The 21348-nt window shown below is 42.8% G+C and overlaps 2 protein-coding genes across 3 annotated transcripts; one reads left to right on the top strand and one right to left on the bottom strand.

Moving 5' to 3' along the window:
• Positions 1–3186: 3186 nt before the first annotated feature.
• On the bottom strand, positions 3187–13524 carry LOC146673553 (uncharacterized). Its single transcript, XM_085400969.1, has 8 exons — positions 13494–13524; positions 13093–13128; positions 12743–13000; positions 12418–12663; positions 12140–12331; positions 11217–11315; positions 3510–4084; positions 3187–3390 (listed from the first exon to the last, which is right to left on the bottom strand). The coding sequence occupies exons 1-8, from the start codon at positions 13522–13524 to the stop codon at positions 3187–3189; spliced, it is 1641 nt and encodes a 546-aa protein (XP_085257095.1).
• Positions 13525–15604: 2080 nt separating this feature from the next.
• On the top strand, positions 15605–19161 carry LOC146673552 (ICOS ligand-like). Of its 2 annotated transcripts, none has more exons than XM_085401984.1 (3): positions 15605–15909; positions 17782–18141; positions 18380–19161. In XM_085401984.1, the coding sequence occupies exons 1-3, from the start codon at positions 15840–15842 to the stop codon at positions 18553–18555; spliced, it is 606 nt and encodes a 201-aa protein (XP_085258110.1). In that variant the 5' UTR covers positions 15605–15839; the 3' UTR covers positions 18556–19161. The 2 variants fall into 2 exon arrangements, 1 of the variants encoding a protein (XP_085258110.1); XR_014910447.1 differs by lacking the exon at positions 15605–15909 and adding an exon at positions 16386–17140.
• The last annotated feature ends 2187 nt before the right edge of the window (positions 19162–21348 follow it).

Raw genomic sequence — 21348 nt, 5'->3', positions numbered from 1 at the left:
AACAATAAGGTTTCAACAGAAAGAGACAGCAACGCTGCTAACAAACAATATCCAGGCAGGCCACACAAACTCATGGGCAATCACTGCTCAGTTAAACACTACTCACAAAGAGCCACACACCAGAAGGCTGGTCATACGCAGCAGGCTGTTCCACACCTAAGCCAGTAGCACACTCTGACCAGCACAGAGGAAATCCACCAGAAACCTCTCCCTCCTCCTCCACACTGCTCTTCTCCAGCTTACATCACCCCTGAGGGTAATTGGTTGTAACGAGAGCAGATGAGCAGCAGGTGTGGCCTATAGGAGAGGGCAGGGGCAGAGAGAGACAAGGGGAGGGGCCAGAATGAAGGAGGAGGAGAGGGAGAAGACAACACCACGCCCACACACTCCCACAGCCTCCCAGGATGTAACATTCCCCCCACCCTAAATCCACACTATACAAAACACAGAAGAAACTCATCACTATGCACTGCGTGAGAGTGCATCAGCCACCAGATTTGGGCGTAAGTAAACATGGAGAGCTCCAAGGGCTGCGACTCTGTTTCGCCAAACCATTCTCCGCTAGATAACTGACCTCCTTCCTCATCACCTCGCGCTTTCCCATAGGGCAGCGGTACGCGTGCTGTTTGATTGGGGTTGCGTCCCCAACATCGATATCATGTTCACAAACATTTGTACGCGAGAGCACATCACCAAAGAGAGAGGGGTAGGAGTGCAGTAGATTAAGCACATCTTCGCATTGTGAAGGGGACAGATGAGACAAGTGGGCCGTTACTTCGGCTAAGTAAGCTGAATTCGCCAACCGTCCACACTGTTGTCCCTCAGAAAGTATATGCAGATCGTCGTCAGCACTGGCCTCTACACTCAGCACGGTGGCGGAGACAGAGCTGGAGGTTGCCGCACTGGCAACAGTCTCATGGGTTTCCCTATCATGGTAGGGTTTTAACATGTTGATGTGGCATAGGCGTGTTTTCCTCCTGCGCTCTGGGGTACTGAGAACATAATCTGTCTCAGACACTTTCCTCACTATGACGTACGGTCCTGCGAAACGGGCCGTAAGAGCAGAACCAGGCACCGGTAGCAACACTAAAACCTTGTCCCCAGCCTGAAAATGCCTTTTCACAGCCTTTCTGTCATGCCACGTCTTCATGCACGCCTGGGCAGTACACAGGGCCTCTTTCGCTAATGAGGTAGCACGTTGCCAACGATCCTTACATGTCTTCACAAAATCTGCCACGTTAGTTTTTGGAACACCCCCACTAAGGAACCTCTCTTTCAACATCTTTAGCGGGCCCCGCACCTCGCGGCCAAACACAAGTGTAGCTGGGCTGAATCCTAAGGACTCTTGCTTAACATTGCGTATTGCAAACAGTACAAAGGGGACACCCTCATCCCAGCTTCTGCCCGTGTCATGGCAGTACTTTTTTAGCATGGCCTTAAGTGTTTGGTGCCAACGCTCAAGTGCACCCTGCGACTCTGGGTGATAAGCACTAGACACAGAATGAGAGACGCCCAGGGAAGCTAAAGTCTGTTTAAATGCTCGAGATAAGAAATTAGTTCCCTGGTCTGTTTGCACTGTTTTTGGAAGACCAAAGGTGGTGAAAAACTTGATTAGCGCCTTAGTAATGTTTGCAGTGGTGACCCTCCGCAGAGGAATTGCTTCAGGGAACCGCGTGGACAAACACATTATGGTCAACAAAAACTGATTGCCTGCTCGTGTTCTTGGCAACGGACCAACACAATCGACCAAAACATGCTCGAACGGCTCACCAACAGCAGGTATTGGACATAGTGGGGCAGGGGGCACAGTTTGGTTTGGTTTGCCCACCAGTTGACACGTATGACAAGTATTACAATACTTCGCAACATCTGCCTTCATCGCCGGCCAGAAGAAGTGCTGCAGAATACGGTCATATGTTTTAGTTATCCCCAAATGTCCTGACCATGAATGGTCATGGGCTAATTGTAGCACGTGCTGACGCAAACTAGCCGGGACCACTATCTGTTGGACTACACTCCGGTCCTCCCCTGGCTTTGAAGTCCACCTGCGCATTAGCAATCCATCACATACAACAAATGCCTGCTTCCTGTCTCCTGTCAGATGATCACTCTCATCTACGGCAGCAAAACATTTGGTTAACGATGGGTCTGCTTTCTGAGCGATAATAAGGGCCTCCCGTGTGAGGAGAGGGGGGGCTGCGGGTTCAGGAGCAGGCTCAGCCACTTCTTGAGCCAGCTCCTTGGCATCAGGACCCACCTCCCCCTCCTCAGAGGGCATCACATCCATCCCCAGCATAGAGCCGACCACTGACCCTGACAAGTCAACCACTTCTCCCTGCCGATGGGCCTGTGACCGGGTAAGAACACCTACGGGAAATACATCCGGGTGCTGCCGGTTTAAAACATCTGGCAAGGGGCTTGGGTCAGGGGTCTTTGTGACCTCTGGGGCAGGATAAACCTTTCCGCCTGCAATGTCATTGCCCATTATGAAGTCCACACCATCAATCGGGAAACAAGGACACACAGCTACAGGAAAAATGCCACTTACTAGGTCACTCTGCACCCAAATTTGATGGAGGGGGGCTGGCACATAAGTCATTCCAACGCCCCTAACAATAACATCAGTGCCGCTGGCGGTCTTTTCATCAAAGGCAAGTGCACTAGCCAGTATGAGGGACTGTGAACCACCTGTGTCGCGTAGAATGGTCACAGTACGCCCATCTCCAGGCTTACCAGAGAGTGACACCGCTCCTTTGAAAATGAAAGGTTTAAAACATTCGTCAGGCGTTTCAGTGCTAAGTGGTCTACTACCAGAAGAAGCGTTTTTAATCAGCCCTATCTCTTTTGGTTTACGTGGTGTTGAAACTGGCTGTCTCCGCCTGTAGGCCTCGCAGTCCGCTATTAAATGGCCGGATTTAAAACAGTAGAAACATTTCCAGTCTGACCTGGGACGAGGCACAGGCACCTCTCTCCTTGTGTCTTGCTCACCACTAGCACCGCTAGCCTTTGCTAGTATGTCGCATCGCTCATGCTTAACAACACTGGTTTTATGGACGAGTGCAAACTCGTCAGCCAGGGTCGCGGTCTGCTGCAACGTAGAGACCTTCTGCTCGTTCAGATATACTGCCATCCGCTCGGTGACGCAGTTTTTGAATTCCTCAATGAGAATCAATTCCCGTACCGAAGCTAGGTCTGCAGCTTTACAGGCCATACACCACCGATCAAAAAGGATTGACCCTGCACCTTTTTCAGCCCCCGAAATCGCTGCCTGTAAGCCTCGGGAACTAGTTCATAGGCTAACAGGATTGCACTTTTCAGTTTGTCGTAGTCCAAGCTGCATTCAGTGGACAACGAGGAACAAACTTCCTGCGCCTTGCCCACCAGCTTGCACTGTAGCAGGATGGCCCACGCATCCAATGCAAGGCTGTCGCTATCCGCTCAAACGATTCAAAATAAATCTCCACCTCAGTGTCACGAAATGCAGGGACCAGACGACTATTCCTTCCTACATCAAACTGAACGTCTGTATGTGACAGCGAAGCCACCACAGGAGGGGTGGAGGCCTGCTGGAGTTCTAGCTGTCGCAGCTTGACCTTCGTCTCTGCCTCCACCTTCATCAGCTCAACCTCCCTAGCCCTAGCAAGTTCCGCGTCCAAACGCCTAAGCGCTATCTCCTTTTTCAGCTGGAACTCTCTCTCACGCTGCTCCTTCTCCAGCTGGAGACGAGCCAGACGGATTTTGAGCCTAGCATCCTGCTTAGAACCCTCTGATGACTGGGTGGAGAGTGGATCAAAACGGGGCAGCGTCATTGGCCCCCCCTCGGGCAACCCCTGGTCCATAGGTGTAGACACTAATGGTTCTACAACCTGGCCTGGAACGTGAGGCGCCGCACTTGGTCCAGCCGGACCGGGTGTGCTCGGGGGTTCCTGCAGTACAACCACCCTCTTCTCCAACAACCCGGACACCAGAGCGGCTTTCAGCTCGGGTTTGCGTAGACCAGTGGAGACACTGATCCCGTAATATGTAGCCAGCTCATGCAGATCCCTCTTCCTACAAACATCCAGCAGGGCAAGCGACGGCTCTGCTGTAAACCCAGCAATATCAAAAGTGGCCATGAAAACTCAAAACGGCCTGCAAAACACAAGCAAATCACTAAAGGGCTACACACAACGCCTTCACTACAGAACTACACACAGGCGAAATAAAAATGTGTTGTGTCAAGTCAACCATCAATTAAAGAAAATTCTACCCACACTCCCCCCAGTCCTGCCTACTCAGACTCTAGCCTGTCCTAGCTTCTGGAGCGTACCAGGCTCGAGGCCACTTTAAAGGCAAATCATCAAGCGCCACAGGCACCGACAAGCCTACCCCCAACAGAGAATTAATCCCCACCCGGGTTTGCTCCGAAAATAAAAAAGGTAAAACAAAAAATGAGTGTCCGAAGGAAGAGCAAATGCTCAGCTAGACACTCCCCTGTGCTAGCCGGGGAGAGCAGCAGCTAGCCAAACGACCTTCACACAACACACAAACACCTGTACGCACTTGTAATCAACCCAATTCCTTTCATTCCGATCCCGGACGAGCCCCCACTTTGTTACGTCCCCACATAAAAGTCTAGGCGATGAGGGTGGGGGACAGTAACAGTTAGATCCAGGTGGAATGAAAAGAACGCCAGGCAGAGGTATTTAACATAAAATAGATCTTTATTGTAGGCAAACACCTCAATAATCATATAAATGGCAACAACAAAAGGAGACAGCACCGCTGCTTTAATAAACTGACGCCTCAGTGTGTAGCGGTCCATACCTCAACGTTACAAAAGCACAACCACTGTCCACACCCCAACCACACCTCACCTCACAGTAAATGATCATTTCCATTTTAAGCATTTCCAAATAATCATTTTCCATACTGCCAGTATGAATATACACAGTATACTGCATCACTACAATATACGTGTTTTACACTCTCCTTTAGTTGTTGACATTTACAGGCTGTGTGCAAAAGGCAACACTCTTCAAATTTATGCCAGCTATTATTTTTACGTCCAGTAGATGTCCTACTAGAGCAAATGAAGCTTCAAGACGCTTTGCACTGGGGTGAACCAATTGGATGAAAAGCTTCAGTGCTTCATGATGCTTCATCTGCCCATCACTACAATAGGGCACTGAGATAAACAAAGAAAACCCTAATCTGGAAAAGCTCAACAAGAAACCTGAAACTACATCGGGAGTAATGGCAGGGGAAACACAGACGACCCAATGAGAAACAAAGGGAAACACACAATATATATACACACGGAGGGTAATGAGGAAAATGGAAACAGGAGGGGAACACAGGTGAGACAAATCGTACATAACGAGATGGAAAGGAGAGCAAAACTGAAGGCACGGGAATGTCAAAGTAAAACAGGAAATACATAAACATAGAAACCTGGAACGCTAGATGTAACACATGGAACGCAAGGAAGGCACAGTGACAAAACCAAAGGACTAGAAAATAACTAAGGCATAACTAAGGAAACTAGCAATACAAACACTAAATCACAGATCCTAAAATAATCAAAAAAGTCCAAGTAGTGTGCTGAACAAAAACATTTTGTCTTTAAATTCTGTCTAATATTGACTTGGTTGCATTTTTAACAAAGATTAAATTTGTGTTTTTTGAGCTCTGAAGTGTTTATCTGTTTATCTTCTGTATGTATCAATGTATTAGAAATTGGTACTGATTGGAAAATATTACATTTAGAAATGTACTTTAAGGGCATCTAACTATTATGAAAGTAATAGTTTTTTGCTGAATGAGTAGTGGAGTATGGAGTATGAGTAACTCCATGGCATCAGCAAGAATGAAATTAAAACGACTCCTAAAATTATATTATATAGGACATAAACTACACAGTTTCTATGTAATAAGAAAAAATATCATACGGAGTTGTGCCCTTAAGTATCATCTCAAAACTGGGGCTTGTTGTCTGGTACCTATTGCTTTGAGTCAATCATTAACTACATTCTGCTGCCCATGTAGCTCTAAATAAACTGATGTCTTTCTAAAAGACAGCAGAGAAGTTTGATACGGACTCAGGACATAGTTAGCTCAGCTTAGCATCATAAAACAGGTCGTGCAGCTAGCTTGGCTGTGTTCAAAGTTTAAAGTAAAGGGCAACTTTACCTCTTTTCTTTACCTCTTGTCCTGTAGTCTGATGATATCCACAAGTGATGTCTTCTATGCTCACTGCTGAGTAGACTGAAGCTGGATCACTCTCTGCTTAATAAAACACATAGAGATTACAGGGGTCCGTGCACAACATATAGTTAATCTGACACTGTGTTGAACTCCATTTTCTTCTCAAAACAGTCCTGACCTGTCGAGTGATGGACTCCACTAGGCCCCTGAAAGTGTGCTGGTTTATCTGGCACCAAGATGTTAACAACAGATTTTTTAAACCCCGTAACTTGCAAGGTGGGACCCAGCTTTTTGTGAATTACTTTTCAGTTTGTTGACCAACACCTGGGTTTTGTTGTTTTCTTTCTTTAAAATATGATAGCAGCTTGTCCATCTCTTTTAGTTTATTTAGTAACAGGAACGTTATCAAAACCCTTTAATTTAATCATTGTGCCTCCCTGTCTCCCTTTTTTGGGGCGACCATGGCTCAGGGGGTTCGGAAGCGCATCTGTAACCGGAAGGTCGCTGGTTTGATCCCTGGCCTCTCTGTCCTGGTCGTTGTGTCCTTGGGCAAGACACTTTACCCTACTGGTGTTGGTGTTGGAACGTAGCACCAGCCCTTCATCTTCCATTGGCACGTCTGAGGCTCATATGCCCATTGCACTGCCAGGTACAAAACAAACTGTGATGCTCTCTATATTTTGACACCTTTACACCAAAGCCAGCATTAAATTGTTTGGCACTTTGAGGTAGAGTAGCTTATGTTTTGGATTGGACAACAGAAGCCACACTTTGCTCCCTACATGCATCAGTGAGCCTTGACCACCCACGACCCTGTCACTGGTTCACTATTTGCCTTCCTTGGACCAGATGTGATAGATACAGACCACTGCAGACCTTGAGCACCTGACAATAACTTTAGTTTTGTGAGATCCAGTCATTTAGCAATCACAATGTGGCCTTTGTACAACTCCCTCAAAGTTTTACACTTGGCCACTTTTTTCTGTTCTAACACATCAGCTTTGAGGAGAAAGTGAGTTATTTCACTCAACAGCTGTCATAATATTATCCCAGTGTATGGTAATACATATAAGGGTCTGACTGATTAGCGGGCTTGATTTATTAGCATTTAATGTTCAAACAAATGAATGACTACTCTAAAATACCTAGAGAAGGCAGACGAGGTTTGCATTTGGCTTATAAATAAAAATACCCTGACCTAAGTGCATGTACTTCTCTGTGGTATGCAAACTATTTACATAAATCTATTATTTGATCACTAAATACCAAAAAAGCTATTTTTGTTACCAGTGGCGGTCCTAGCCTGTTTGGCGCCCTGGGCGGACACTCCCCCCCCCCCCCCCCCCCCCCCCCCCACACACACACACACACACACACAGACAAAACATATTAAGGACTGTACATTAACATAAAACTGTTGTACACAGACACACATTTGAAGAGAGGGAGAGTATGCATTGTATGCAAACAGCTACCAAACAGCCATCATAATTCATTATACAACGAGAACAGCATAAATCAACAATTGACAATGACTAATTAATATTAAAATCTGTAACATATTGTATTGTTTGGAGTTTAGTCTGTTACTGTTACTATTTTTACCATTTCTTCTTGGAGCAACTGTAACCCACATAATTTCCTTAGGGATTACTAAAGTATTCTGATTCTGGTTGTTTCAGGATGACCTGCCATTATCCAGCGACACATCTGCTTACCTGTATCTTTTGCTCGTTTCGCTTCATCTTCTTTTCTCTTTTTTCTAAACTGAGGACCTGATGGCTTTTTACTTGCACTGCTGTAACTGGAGCCTCGTCATCTCGTCTCTCTATATACTGGACTGTACGTAGCGGAGATGACAATAAAGTTTACTTTGACTTCAGCAGTGAGCAGGCGCACCGAGGGCTCTCGCGCTCACTTTTCGTATATAGAATTTCGAAAAACATTGGTGCAAATTATAAGTCTGTATCATAATGTCTGATGTTTACGTGTTTGTTAGTTTGTTTTTATTTTGTTTTATTTTGCGAGCTGATTATTAGATGCTGCTCCAGCCGTTCAGGGAATCTCCCGCCGCCCCGCCCTCTCCTCCCTGTGCCGCAAGCAGCAGGCGCACCTCGCAAACGAAGGGCGCCCTTACTCCCAGCAAATGGGCGATAGAAAACCGATCGGTGCCTATGCCATTCCCAATATGCGCTGGCTGACGTCGGGGCAGCATGAGTACGAGCATTTTTTTTTTGCCGATACCCGTGATGCCGCCCCGGGCAACCGCCCATGTCGCCCGTATCTAAAACCGCTACTGTTTGTTACCTTGTATTTACATATTCTAGCTGTCTGCTATAAAACTTCTGAAGTATTTCAACTCTACATGAACCACACAGTAACCAAAAATTCTGAAGCCCCTCTGACTTCCAAAATGTCTCTGCACAGAGTACAAAGCAAACATGTTTCAAAACTAGGCCATACTGTGGTAAAAACTCTTATCAGTTTCAGAGTACAGTAAACTGGAGTCAACAACAGGAAATAGCTGCTGTGGTTACATGCCGATGTTTGAAAATGAGTCTGTATTAAAGAACAGGTTTGAGAGGCTGAGAACACACAGTGAAGAATGTTTGGTCTGTTCAGATTTTCTCTGTTCATCCAGCTAAAAACATGTGTTTGTACCAAAATCAGACAGCAGACACATGTGGGGCTAATTTTGATTCGCTTATCTGCATTTACACATATGTGAACTTGAACAGCATTCTTAATCCATAGGATTTAATATGATGTTTGGTCACCCTTTAAAGTTATAACAGCTTTACATCCTCTAGGAAGGTTTCCGGCAGGGCTTAGGAGTGCTTTCATTGGAATTTTTACCATTCTTCCAGAAGTGCATTTCTGACATCAGGCACTGATGTTGGAAGCGAAGGCCTGGCTCGCAGTATTCCCAAAGGTATAACATTGTGTTGAGGTCAGGACTCAGCACAGGCCAGTCAAGTTCTTCCACACCAATCTCACTCATCCATATCTATGTTGACCTTACTTTGCACATTGTATGGAGTCATGATGGAACAAGAAGGGGCCATACCCAAACTGCTCCCACGATTTTGGGAGCATGCAATTGTCCAAAATGTCTCAGGATGCTGAAGCATTGGGAGTTTCTTTCACTAGAACTAAAGGGGCAAGCCCAACTCCTAAAAAACAACCCCCCTCATAATCCCCCCTCTATCAAACTTTACACTTGGCACAATGCAGTCAGGGAAGTACCATTCTCATAGCAACTGTCAAACCCACACTTGTGTGTGAAGTTAACAGACAGATGAGTGTGAGGCTCGGTTTAGCTCACTATGCTTTCCAGATCACCACATGGTGCATGGCTGAGAGCAGCTGGCTTGGGTTCGAGCCTGACCCATGGCCCAAGTGATTTGGATGGGTGACTGAATCCTTTTGGCAATATAGTGCACTATATTTTGTGGGAATTAGTTTCTATCATGGTTTCCCAAAATAATTCACTTGATAATCATAATTTTGAGGATTCACTTTCTTTAACCATCAAGCACAAAACCTCTCGTTGGAGACTAAAGCTGATGTACCACTTAGGTTATTTTTCCTTGCCATTGATGATGATATAACAATTGATGTCTACTATCCTCATCTCTGAGTAGACTTGTGCCTACAGCAATTGCAATATTTTTATTATGCAGAAAGTGATCCAGCTCAACTGTATAACAGTAATTTATATTTTAACACTAATGGTAATTAAATATTGTTTTATGCAGCATAATGATAATGTTGTTTAATGGCTTTTATGAACAGTTTCAGATTTCTTTTATTAGTTTTTACCTCTGAGGTGACACTGCATCTCCCCCACCCCCGAAACCAAAAAGAGTCGAGGGTATATCCGTGAAAAAGATAATTGAACGACCACAAAGATGCCATCATATTTCCATGCAGGCTGACACACTTCTGCACAGAGTGCAAAGTAAAAACGTTCTACAACGAGGACAGGCCATGGTGAGAGTTTTTATCAGTTTAAAACTACAGTAAGCTGGAGTCAAAAACAGGAAGTAGCTGCTGTGGTTTTACATGCAGAACTTTGAAAATGAGTCATTGTATTAAAGGTCTTTTCCTCCTTACACACATCTCAAGACATCAACAAACTCATCAAGCTAAAAGCTTGTGTTGCGCAATCACACAAGTCAACGTCAAGTCTGGAATATACCAAAGTGATGCACTCTCCCTACTGCTGTTCTGAATGGACCTCAACCCTCTGGACCAGCTCATCAATATGAGCAGATGAAAATGTAGACTTGGGATTGGATCTCCTGTTCAGTACATAGATGACATCAAGCTTTATGTGGTGGTTGACAAGGAGCAGAAGACTGCAGTTGTGATAGATGTGGCAACCCCAGCAGACAGCAACATCAGGAAGAAGGAGCACAAGAAAATAGAGAAATGAAAAATGGAAAGTACACCTTTAGGAAAGACTTGAGCAGGTGTGGAACGTCAAAATTGGTGTCAGTGATCAAACGATGTAATCCTCAAAAATTGGCTCAATGTGGCTCAAACAGATTCAAAGTACAACACCAGAGAAGTGTCTCCAAACTGGTTGCAGCAGATGGCTGCTCCTCCCTGAGCCTGGTTCTGCTGGAGAGTTCTTGCTCTTGAAAGGGTTTTTCCCTTCACACTGCCACCAAGAGCTTGCTCAAAGAAGTTTGTTTAATTGTTGAGGTTTTCTCTGTATTATTGTGCAATGTTTACATTACAGTTTAAAGGGACTTGAGATGGCTGTTGTTGTGGTTTGGTGCTATAGAACTAAAACTGAACCAACTGAACACCCAACAACCCTGAAGTGGATAAGTGGATGCAATATAGAAGAGTGTAGTCCTAGGAACAGAAGACTCAGTAGAATCACAATTAATGAAAGTTTACTAAGCAGTTAGTTAAATTAGGTGAGCAACAGTTCCTGCATTAATTAACTGCAAGACAAAGGTTCACAGCTCTGGCTCTAGAACTGAACCATGACAAAAAGGAAAGAAGACCAGGTGTACCTCTTATCTGCAAGTTTTTGCTCTTATCTTTGATGATGATTTGTCCATAACTGACATCTTCAGATCTCGTTCCCGAGTAGATTGCAGCTGGGTCATTCTCTGCATATCAAAAGGCATACAGAGGACATCAGTGCAGGTAATATATCTGACCAAAGCTCCAATAGATTTCTATCCAGAATTCTTATTCTCTCATAATATGTCCAGCTCAACTCATTTTTAAGTACTTGCTTTCCAAACAACTACAGATTATACTGTATAGTTCTAAAATTCCTCACAATATTTCCCTAAATTGCCCCAAAATACCTAACCCACTAAGTGTATGTCTTTGGACTGTGGGAGGAAGCTGGACCGTCCAGGGAGAACCTGCAACTCCACACAGAAAGACCCCAGCCTAATGGTGGAATTAAACTCAAGACCTTCTTGATGTGAGGCAACAGTGCTAACCACGGTGCTTGGGTAATTGAAAAATCTAATTGCCCAAAGGTGTGAATCCGTGAGTGAATGTGAGCGCGCATGATTGTCTGTCCCTGTGTGTTAGCCCTGTGACAGACTGGTGGCCTGTCCAGGGTGTACCCCGCCTCTCGCCCTAAGACAGCTGGGATAGACTCCAGTGCCCCCCGCGACCCTGAAAGGGATAAGCGGAAGTGAGTGAATGAATGGATGGATGGATGGATGGATGGATGTCCCAAAATATTCCCATTTTATAAAAATTACATGACAGTTGACAGTTTGACACTTTATATAAGCTTTAATCGGTCTGAAACTACATCTCTGTAACTATTATCCGTAAAAATAACACAAACATAGAAATGACAACATCTGCACAAAATGTAAATACAAAAGTATATAATGACTGGTAGAAATTTTTAGATTATTCTGCAAAATAAAGGCATACATGCAAAATCCAGATGTTTGAGTCTCACCTTCAGGTTTCCAACGAACACATCGTATCACCAGCAGAACCAGAAACACCAGCAAAACCACAAAACAGACTAATCCAGCAAGTACCACTACAGCCAGAACAGGAGAGGAGCCATAAGCAGATGAGGATGTTGGGATCGATCCTGACGTAGGTGGAGGTGTGGATGTAGGTGGAGGTGTGGTGGTGTGTTTCTCTAAAATAAATCAAACACAGTTATTAAGTTGTCGTCACATTGTGAATGTTGAAACCTGCAGAAACACAGACAGGTGAGTGCGTCACCTGTGACAGTGATCCAGCTGGATGGAGACTCTCCATGACCGCTGATGTCACACTTGTAGAGGCCTTCATCAGACCTGGAAACATGCTGGATGGTCATGTGACCTGTAGGCTGCTTCCTGATGAGGGAGCCATCTTTATAGAAAGCAGCTGGGAGGTTGGAGGGAGTGGTCTTTGTTTTACAGAGCAGAGTGACGTCATCTCCCTCCATCACAGGGAGGACAGGACTCTGCAGGATCACTGATCCACCTCAACACAGAGACAAACTACAGCATTTCATCCATTTACACACAGCTTCATCAACACTAACTCCACACACTCAGCTTACCAGTGACTGTCAGGTTAACCATGTTACTGATGGGACCCTCTCTGGACTCACACCAGTAAACTCCAGTGTCGAGTGGGATGATGAAGCTGATGTTACAGGAAGAACCCTCTGATTTTCCATCTCCACACTGAGTCCTCTGTCGTTTACTTGTGTTTCTCCTCAGAGTCCATCCAGCAGAGCTGTCGTCCTCCTCACAGCTCAGAGACACAAAGGCTCCTTTAAAGACCTGAGAGCTGCTGGGACTCACAGTCAGACGAGCTGTGAGGGTTACAATGAAAAATAAAATAAAATAAAATAAAATCTTTTAATTGCTCAAACTGTTACAACTGTGACAGGAGAAGGTTACTGACCTTGGCTTGTTGTGCAGCTCAGCAGTGAGATCAGAACTAAAGAGAAAATTGACACTCAGGTGGATTTGAGGTGAACATGAAGAACAACTCCACACAAACAGCTGAAAAACGCACAAACTCGCATTGATGCAACATGCTTCAATAAAGTTTGGCTCTATTGTGAGTATATACAAACTCATAAATACATACATGGATACTTTTAATTAACACAATAAAGTCACATGTCCACCGTCCAGCTGTGTTCATGTAATGAGTTGAATGATTTGAGATTTTCACTGCCTGCTGTTTTTACCTTGAATTCAGCCTGATTTGTTTTTCATGTCTTCTCCTCCATCATCAGTTATCAGGAGAGCAGACAGTCAAAGTACAAGAATGCAAACAAACACAGAGATTCTACTTACAGAGCAGACACAGCACAGATGTTTCCTTCATCGTCCTTCTCACTCATTTGAGCTTTTCTTTTTGTCAGCGATATATAGCAAAGCCCGCCCTCTTCATCTGATTGAGGGTTTGCCCTTTCTTTACAAATACACTGGTAGGTAGCTGCCATTTTTAACTATGTAGGGATGTAATTTATAAAATAGTTTCAGAAAATATGCATAAAAACACACAGCATCATAGTTTTTTTTAGTAGCAGTTTGTATAGCAGCTTTCAGTTACACTGTAACCCAAGCAGTCCAGTATGATCAGTCCAGTATTAGAAAATTCCTTTCTGACTAAAGGGCTTAAAACTATGAGTTCATCAAAACTTCACAAAATTGGAATATGCAACATTCCAATGGAAGGATCGGAATATGGTGTAAACAACACCAAAGTATGAATCCATTCTTCTTAAGGCTGGTGGTGGTGTAATGGTGTGGGGACATTTTTACTGCCGCACTTTGAGCCACTTAGTACCACCTGAGGGTCATTTAAACACTGCAGCATATCTGAGTATTGTTAATGACCATGTCTATCCCTTCATGACTACAGTGTCCATCAGTGTAGTCAGCCATCTTGTGTGAGCCATTTCCAGCAAGATGATACACCATGCCTTAAAGCTCAAATCATCTGAAATTAGATGACTGGACCAGATATCAGTCCAACAGACCAGTATGTGGTGGAGCAGGTGAGCCCCCTTATGGACAAATCTACAGAGACTATGTGACGTGTATACCTAATAAAGTGGCCGGTAAGTGTAAATGGATAGAGGCATCAGTCACTGCATGATAACAGCCAGCAGGTGGTAGCAGTGGAGCATTAGTTTTAGCAGTGCCTGACAGTTTTAATGTGACCTTTGACCTTAAATGCTACAGGAGATCAACCAGACATTTCCACCTGAGACCTAAGCTTTTGAGACCTCATCTCCTCCATCGTCCTGTCTGTGACACAGAATTCAGTCTCACTGTTCCATGCTGAAATATCCTCCAGTTCCTAAAATGTATCTGGAGGATGGATGAAAGGGGGAGACTGTGGGAAGAGCTGATGGAGGATGCACAGGTTAAAGCAGGTGTGGCCACAGCTGGAATATAGAGACCATGGAGGTAGGAGGACTCCTTTAACAGCTTGTCCTCTTTTTAAAATTATTTCAGTTCTCTAAGATGATCAGAGTTTCTGCCCCTCACTTTTTCTGTGTGATTGAAGAAAAAAAAGAGATGTGATATCTGTCACACGACTCCAAGTTGCAAATTTAATCAAAAGTGTCTCTAAATAAAAACATGTTTTATTTGATAATATGATGTGTGCAGTTAATAAAAGGACAGGTAATGTTTGTCGCGCTGTTGCACACACAGCAGGCTCGTTTGTTTCAACTCGCCAGTTGCCACAAGACAACTTACCAACGTGTCCATAATAAGCTAATACTCCTAACCAGTAAGTACACTTACTTACTGGTTTTGTCGCATCAGTCTGCGTCTCTGAGTTAACTTGTGTTTCTCCTACAGCCCCAGACCGCAAAAAATGCGCGTGCTCTTTGTGAGCTCGTTCCCGGATCGTAACCAGCGCGTTCTGCCGTCAAGGGCGATCATTGGTTAATGGCGATCATGTGACTGAAGCAAGCCAGATCCTTTTATTTAGCAAAAATGTGATTAATTGTTAAATGGTATTGTTGAGGGGCACAGACAGGACTCGCACACATACATTTTTAAAAAATAAAAAATTAAAACAAAGTTGCCTCAACAGAAGGGTACACTTTGGGCACCATCAGGAAAGGGTCGGGTGCTCAAGCCCCCCCCCCCCCCCCCCCCCCCCCCCGCACGTGCCTGCAGACAATCCAGATATAACTCAAGCAAAAGTTGCTCAGTCTCTGCGCATTACCGAGATATGACATTTAAGCTCTATTGTCGGAGGTATAATAATAACAATAATAATATTAACGATACAATATGACTGACCCACCATGATTCCTTTTCTTAAAACAAAAATGTTTTACCGCCTGTTCTGGCTTATATGACGTGCTAATACCCCCCTCCCCACCCCCTCCAAGAAACGTGTTTAATAACTTTGTTATGACTGGTCAGTGGTATGTTGTTTGTGTGCGTCTCTTTCTCGGAGATGAAAGCGTGCGTCAGAGTGCGTCAGGGATCGCAGCAATCAAGCTGTAAGGGTAAAGATAGGCATCTGTGACTTTTAGTTCAACCCAAACAAAAATGATAAAAGCTTAGAATTTAGATGATCGTGTAAGGTTTCACAGATCAAACTCTTTGGAAATGCACTGTCGGACATTAAGAGCAGTAGTTGTGGAACAGCCCAAATACTCGGTGCGGTGAATGTCTGCTGGAGGATCAGCGCCACTTTGGCGCAATTTACTGTTTGTCTTCTTCCTGCTGGTCTCTTCAGGTGAGGTTTATCTGATTAATTAAAACAAGCAGTTTTTCGCTCTGTGAAATAGAGGAGGAGAGCATAACCTCTCGACTAGGTTTGAATGTTTAAATAAAAGAGCATGCTGACGTTTAACTGACGTGGTTAAAATTCGGCTGAACTTCGTAGTCTTACACATTGGTGCTCTTGGAGCTCATGAAGCAAGTTTAAACCTTTTCTTCACACACGCGCACACATCCGCTGTTTTTTTTAAGAGTTTTATTCGTAAAATCACCCGCTGTGCTTCAGTTTCTGATGGTTACGTTACCGTATCCACCAAGGACGGCCACAGCAAGAAAATTTTTTGTTATTATTATTATTATTATTATTATTATTATTATTATTATTATTATTATTATTATTATTCATTTTGAGGAAAAAAATAGTCACCGTGTTAAAGTATATGGACATTGAAGAAAAAGTGCAGAAAGTTGCATCTGGTCAGAAGAAAGAAAAACACAAACGTGAAGGAGTTTGTAGGATTTCTCTTCAGATTTATTCTTCGGTTTCAAATTCAAATTCAAATTCAAATTCAAATTTTATTTGTCACGTACACAGTCATACACAGTACGATATGTAGTGAAATGCTTGGACAACTGCTCGTGACCTAAAGAAAACAAAAAAGGAAAAGGCTATGAATAAGATAGGAAATAAATATGAAAAATTAAAAAGGGTAAATTTAACTAGGAAGGAATAGAATATAAATTAAGGTTAAAAATGAAATAACTGTACAACACAAATTAGAATGAAGGGTAAATTTAACTGGGAAGAATAAGATAAAGATAAATATATAAATTAAAGTTGAAAATAAAATAACTGTACAACAAAATACACAATACACAATATAGAACTATATAAGAATGTATGAAGAAATCTAAATATAAATAAATATATACACAATAACAGCAGCTGTACAAGTATTAACCGGAAATGAAGAATATAGTGACCAGTGTTGTGCAAAACCAAAGTCCAGAAAGTCCAGTGTGTGTGTAAGAACTGTATGTGTGGGTCAGTACTGTGTGGTGGTGTGATTGAGAGACCGTATCGCCTGCGGGAAGAAGCTCCTCCTCAGTCTCTCTGTGTTGGTCTTCAGGGAGCGGAATCGCTTTCCTGACCTCAGCAGAGAGAACAGTCTGTTGTTGGGATGGCTGAGGTCCTTCACCATCTTCCTGGCCTTGGTCCAGCACCGCCTGCTGTAGATTGAGTGCAGGTCAGGGAGCTCGGAGCGGATGGTTTTCTTCTGCTCTTTTTCATGTGTTTGTATAAATTAGACTGTTGCCACAGTTTCTCTCCTACAAACTCTGCAGTATTGTCAGTATTTTCATTCACAGTTATCACGGACATCTCATAGTTCTCTCTGTCACCACCTCAGTGGGTGGAGTTTGTCTGCGCAGTCAAAACACAAAACACAGCAGAGCAAGGTAGCAGGACCAAAGTGGTCACACGGGTTGTGAGCGGAGTGCTGTTTGCACAGACATGTCTATTTTGTGATGTAACAAGAAACATTAACCTTGATAATCAGTCCTGTCACACTGGTACTGATCATATACCAGTATCAGTGCTGTTATCTTACCAACATTTTTACAGCAAAGCTTTTGTTCCTCATTTACTTCTTTCTCATGGTTACACAAAGGGCAGCAAAATATGTTTGCTCACAAAAATGATGAAATAAAAACACACAGTTAACTTTTTGCGCATCATTTGTTAGAAAAGTCATTCTTACATATCCACCGAATTTAAATTCCTCATGTTGCAGTTCAGCAGAGCTTAGTAGTCACACTGATGGAATGCTGTACAGGTGAACAGTTGTACTTTCGTCCCTTTAACCTCTCTGCTCTGTGTTGTTTCCAGTTTCAGACCAAAAACACATCACAGCTGAGTCTGGACACAGCGTGACACTGCCATGTCGAGCTCCAAATGACGACATAACCATCACAGCTGTAGAGTGGACTAGAACTGATCTGAAGAACGAATATGTTTTTTTTTACCGCAACAAGGGTTTTGATCCTGCCAACCAGCATCCATCTTTTAAGAATCGGGTGGATCTGCAGGACAGACAGATGAAGGATGGAGACGTGTCTTTGATTCTGAAGGATGTGACAACTGCTGATAGTGGAACATACGAGTGTCGAGTTGCCCAGAGAAAAACAAACGAAGAAATAGCAACTTTGAACCTCATCAGCAGCATAAACCTGAGTGTTGATCCTCCAGGTGAGTGAGTAGAGTTGAGTGTGTGTGTGATCAGAGGTGAAGCTGCTTCCTGCTTGTTGATGTTTGTTTCTAAAGATGTTGTTGATGAGACTTTGTAGAAAGCAGCTGGTCTGAGTGATGTGATCAGAGTGCAGTAGATAATGTCTGACAGCAGTTTGAAGAGGAAATGGATTCTGTTCTGTTCTTCACTCATCACCTACCTGACAGCTGACACCTCACACCTGTTTCTCACCTGCAGGTCAGCCAGGAGGAGACACAGAGGATGGATCTGCTGGGCTGATTGTTGGTCTGTCAGTTTTGGGGGTGATTTTAGCTTCTGCAGCTCTTATATCTGTTTATGTTTATTATAACAAAAATCAAAATGAAAGCTTCATATCTATGTTCAAGCATTTGAAACAATGTAAGGGAAGGTGAGATGTCTTTAAGCATCAGGAAAGGCAGATGATGTGACACAGACAGAAAGAAAGATGCTAAACACCAGCAGATACACATCAGCTGTAGATAATCAAACACATCCTGAATTTGGTGTCCAGCATCTTTGTGAAAAATCTCTTTAATTATTTGGTGAAAAAGGGAACATATACATAAAAACAGTTTTTATGTTTGCACATTAAGGGGACATGTTACTTTTCATTAAACACATTTAAGCTATAACAGTACAGTTACAGCTGCTGTTTTTGTCTTTGTGTTTGTAGGAGGTTTAGATTCATGTGTGTAGCAAATAAAATTAGTTGGTTTCAGGAACACATTTTATTTCAGTACTGTGGAAATTATATTACTGTAAACATATTGTTATATCTTATATATATCTGGACAGATGACAAGTTTCTTTTTCTCTAACAAAATCTTGTTGGGAATCTTAAATCTTGCTTTACGTGGAGATATCATCTGAATTTCAGGAGCGGGACCTCATTCACGCCCCTTCCAGCCGTCATTCACTTCTTGCTAGTACATGGGGATCTGCCTGACCCGGGAGTCGCTTCCAGTCCCCTTCGAGGCCTTCCCCAAACCGCAGCACCAGTTCATAGTTTCATAGATGTGGTCCCAGCTAGTGAATTTTTACTATATGACAATGGATTGATTGTGTGACTATTTGTATGTTGCGGCTTGATTCAGCGTTGCATGCTAGGTTTAAAAAGACAAAGACTCTGACACGGCATTGAATTCTTTATGATTTGGTGGGTTGGCCATCACTGACCACTCACAGAAAACAGATTTGGGATATTTTTCTCAATAAAGTGACACCAAGTAAACTTCCAGTTCACCTTTGTACCCTTCTGCGCACTACTGCCAATAGTTAAAGTTAATCAGCCACTCTGAATGAGGGACCTACAGTAAATCTGGCAAAAACAGCATTTTCTTACTATGTATGTTGGATATGGAATCAGTTACAGAGAGACTCTGATTTATGGAGACTTTACGTGCAGCACAAGTAATGCAGTAAAGAAGATCTGTGGGTGGTGTACTTGGGGTCACATGTTTTTGTATATTATGCTGTAAACCTGTTATATTTTATTGCTGTTATATTTTTTGTTGTATTTGTTGCATTTCCTTTCTTTATGACTTTTATTAACTTTGTGTGGGTTCTGCTTTGATCAGGTAATCTTGATCTCAGTGGTACTTTCTGGTCAATGACAATAATGATGTGAGTACTCATCTATGAGGATGCTGTTGTGTCCATGTCTTCTAATGTGCTGCAACATTTGGCAATTCATTCTGTACCAGTGTGTACTTCGTGTATGACGAGATATCTGCACTTGATCAGCAGCGTGTGTGTTCTACACAGCTGCATGTATCAGCAGCAGGGAAAGTTTTGAAATTAAGAAAATTTCCACTCCTCCCTGATGTGTTTAAAACATAATGTCCATCAAATGATTTAAAACTGTTTTGAATGCATTTTTTAGTGATGGGGAGAAATAAGCAGGGTTCAATAGCTCCATAATGTTTGTGTAAGACATGAAGGATCACTAGTTCAATACTGGGATGAGACACAAGTCCCTGGAAGGGTTGCATCAAGAAGGGAATCGGGTATAAGATTTGTGCCGAATTAAATGTTGTGACTTCTTGTAAATAAGTAAGCAGCTAAAAATAAAGTCACAATAAGCCGGGGTTTCTGTTTGCGCTTGTAAAAGCTATTTTTATCACAAATATTCTGATCTGGTAAACAAGTTGATTCAGGTATGTAGTGTGAACACCCTCTTTCATGAGAAACAGATGCAAACAATAACAGTTCAAACAGCTTTCCGAACATGTCGAGACAAGTTTCTGAAGGAGGAATGTTCGCTGTGTGTAGATCAACAAGAAGGTGGTTATAGATCACGTGACAGTAAGTCACACGAAAAGTTACGTTTTCTCACATGAGTCATCACTTCTAAGTAATCTAACAATGAGCAAATTTCCAAATATTTGACTTTTATTTAATTTTTTTGTCATTGGTTGTTATTTATTTACATTTTTGTGCATGTTGTAAAACACTGCTTAAAATAAAAAAAATGTTTTAATGATTAAACATGTTTCTGATAAAATTCTGTCATCATTTATATAGTGTTTAGATGAATCTCGAGGCTGTATTAACCCTGGAGGCTGAGTGTTTCTGGGCTGAGAAGATCACCTGTAACCATAACTGTACAGAAGCTTTACTAAAAGATCAGTTATTAGCATAAATATGTGTTAACAGCATGATCCTAAAATTCACTCAGAATACTCATATCACTCTCACACACACACACACACACACAAACGTATAAAGCCAGCATGCTAAATAATTCGTCAAATAGAGAGTGAGGATAGAGCGAGCTCAAACTTTCTTTTTATTTTTTTGTCTGCTTATTTAGTTGTTTCTTGTTTTTTTGCCCTTTATCCCTGTCCCTCTTCTCCGCTGTCTTTCCCCCTCTCTTCCTTTCTCCCTTTTCTTTTCCTCATTCAAGTCTGTCCCGTATCTAGCAAGTTAAAATAAAAAACAAATTAAAAAAACAATAAAAGGTGAATCAAATAGACCATTACGGCAAGGCTTTAAATCATTAAAAATACCAACCATGTGATCTATTTTTCTACATCACATGATTAACAAAAGAAAAACACTTTATCTCATGACTCTAGCTTCCTTAAATGTGCACGTTTACTTGCTTCTTCCTGGTTGATGTCACCAGGTTTCATCTTTTCTTTCTCTCTGCTTCAGTTTCTGTCTCTCCTCTCGTCTATCTGTGA

The sequence above is a fragment of the Rhamphochromis longiceps genome, linkage group LG3 (assembly GCF_057381845.1).
Source record: "Rhamphochromis longiceps isolate RC_006_pf linkage group LG3, R_longiceps_female_GT1.1, whole genome shotgun sequence".
Taxonomy (NCBI): domain Eukaryota; kingdom Metazoa; phylum Chordata; class Actinopteri; order Cichliformes; family Cichlidae; genus Rhamphochromis; species Rhamphochromis longiceps.
Note: the sequence above shows the minus strand (reverse complement) of the source record. Positions and strands in the feature narration are given on the sequence as shown.

Excerpts from the sequence above, each read along its gene's own strand:
- LOC146673553 (XM_085400969.1), bottom strand. The coding sequence starts at position 13,524 with ATGAAGGAAACATCTGTGCTGTGTCTGCTCT. Across the intron at positions 12,664-12,742 it reads GGTTAACCTGACAGTCACTG|GTGGATCAGTGATCCTGCAG; the intron begins GTAAGCTGAGTG and ends CTCTGTGTTGAG. Across the intron at positions 4,085-11,216 it reads CAAAAACTTGCAGATAAGAG|CAGAGCCGTCGCTTGCCCTG; the intron begins GTACACCTGGTC and ends CTGGGTTTACAG.
- LOC146673552 (XM_085401984.1), top strand. The coding sequence starts at position 15,840 with ATGTCTGCTGGAGGATCAGCGCCACTTTGGCGCAATTTACTGTTTGTC. Across the intron at positions 15,910-17,781 it reads CTTCCTGCTGGTCTCTTCAG|TTTCAGACCAAAAACACATC; the intron begins GTGAGGTTTATC and ends TGTTGTTTCCAG. Across the intron at positions 18,142-18,379 it reads CCTGAGTGTTGATCCTCCAG|GTCAGCCAGGAGGAGACACA; the intron begins GTGAGTGAGTAG and ends TCTCACCTGCAG.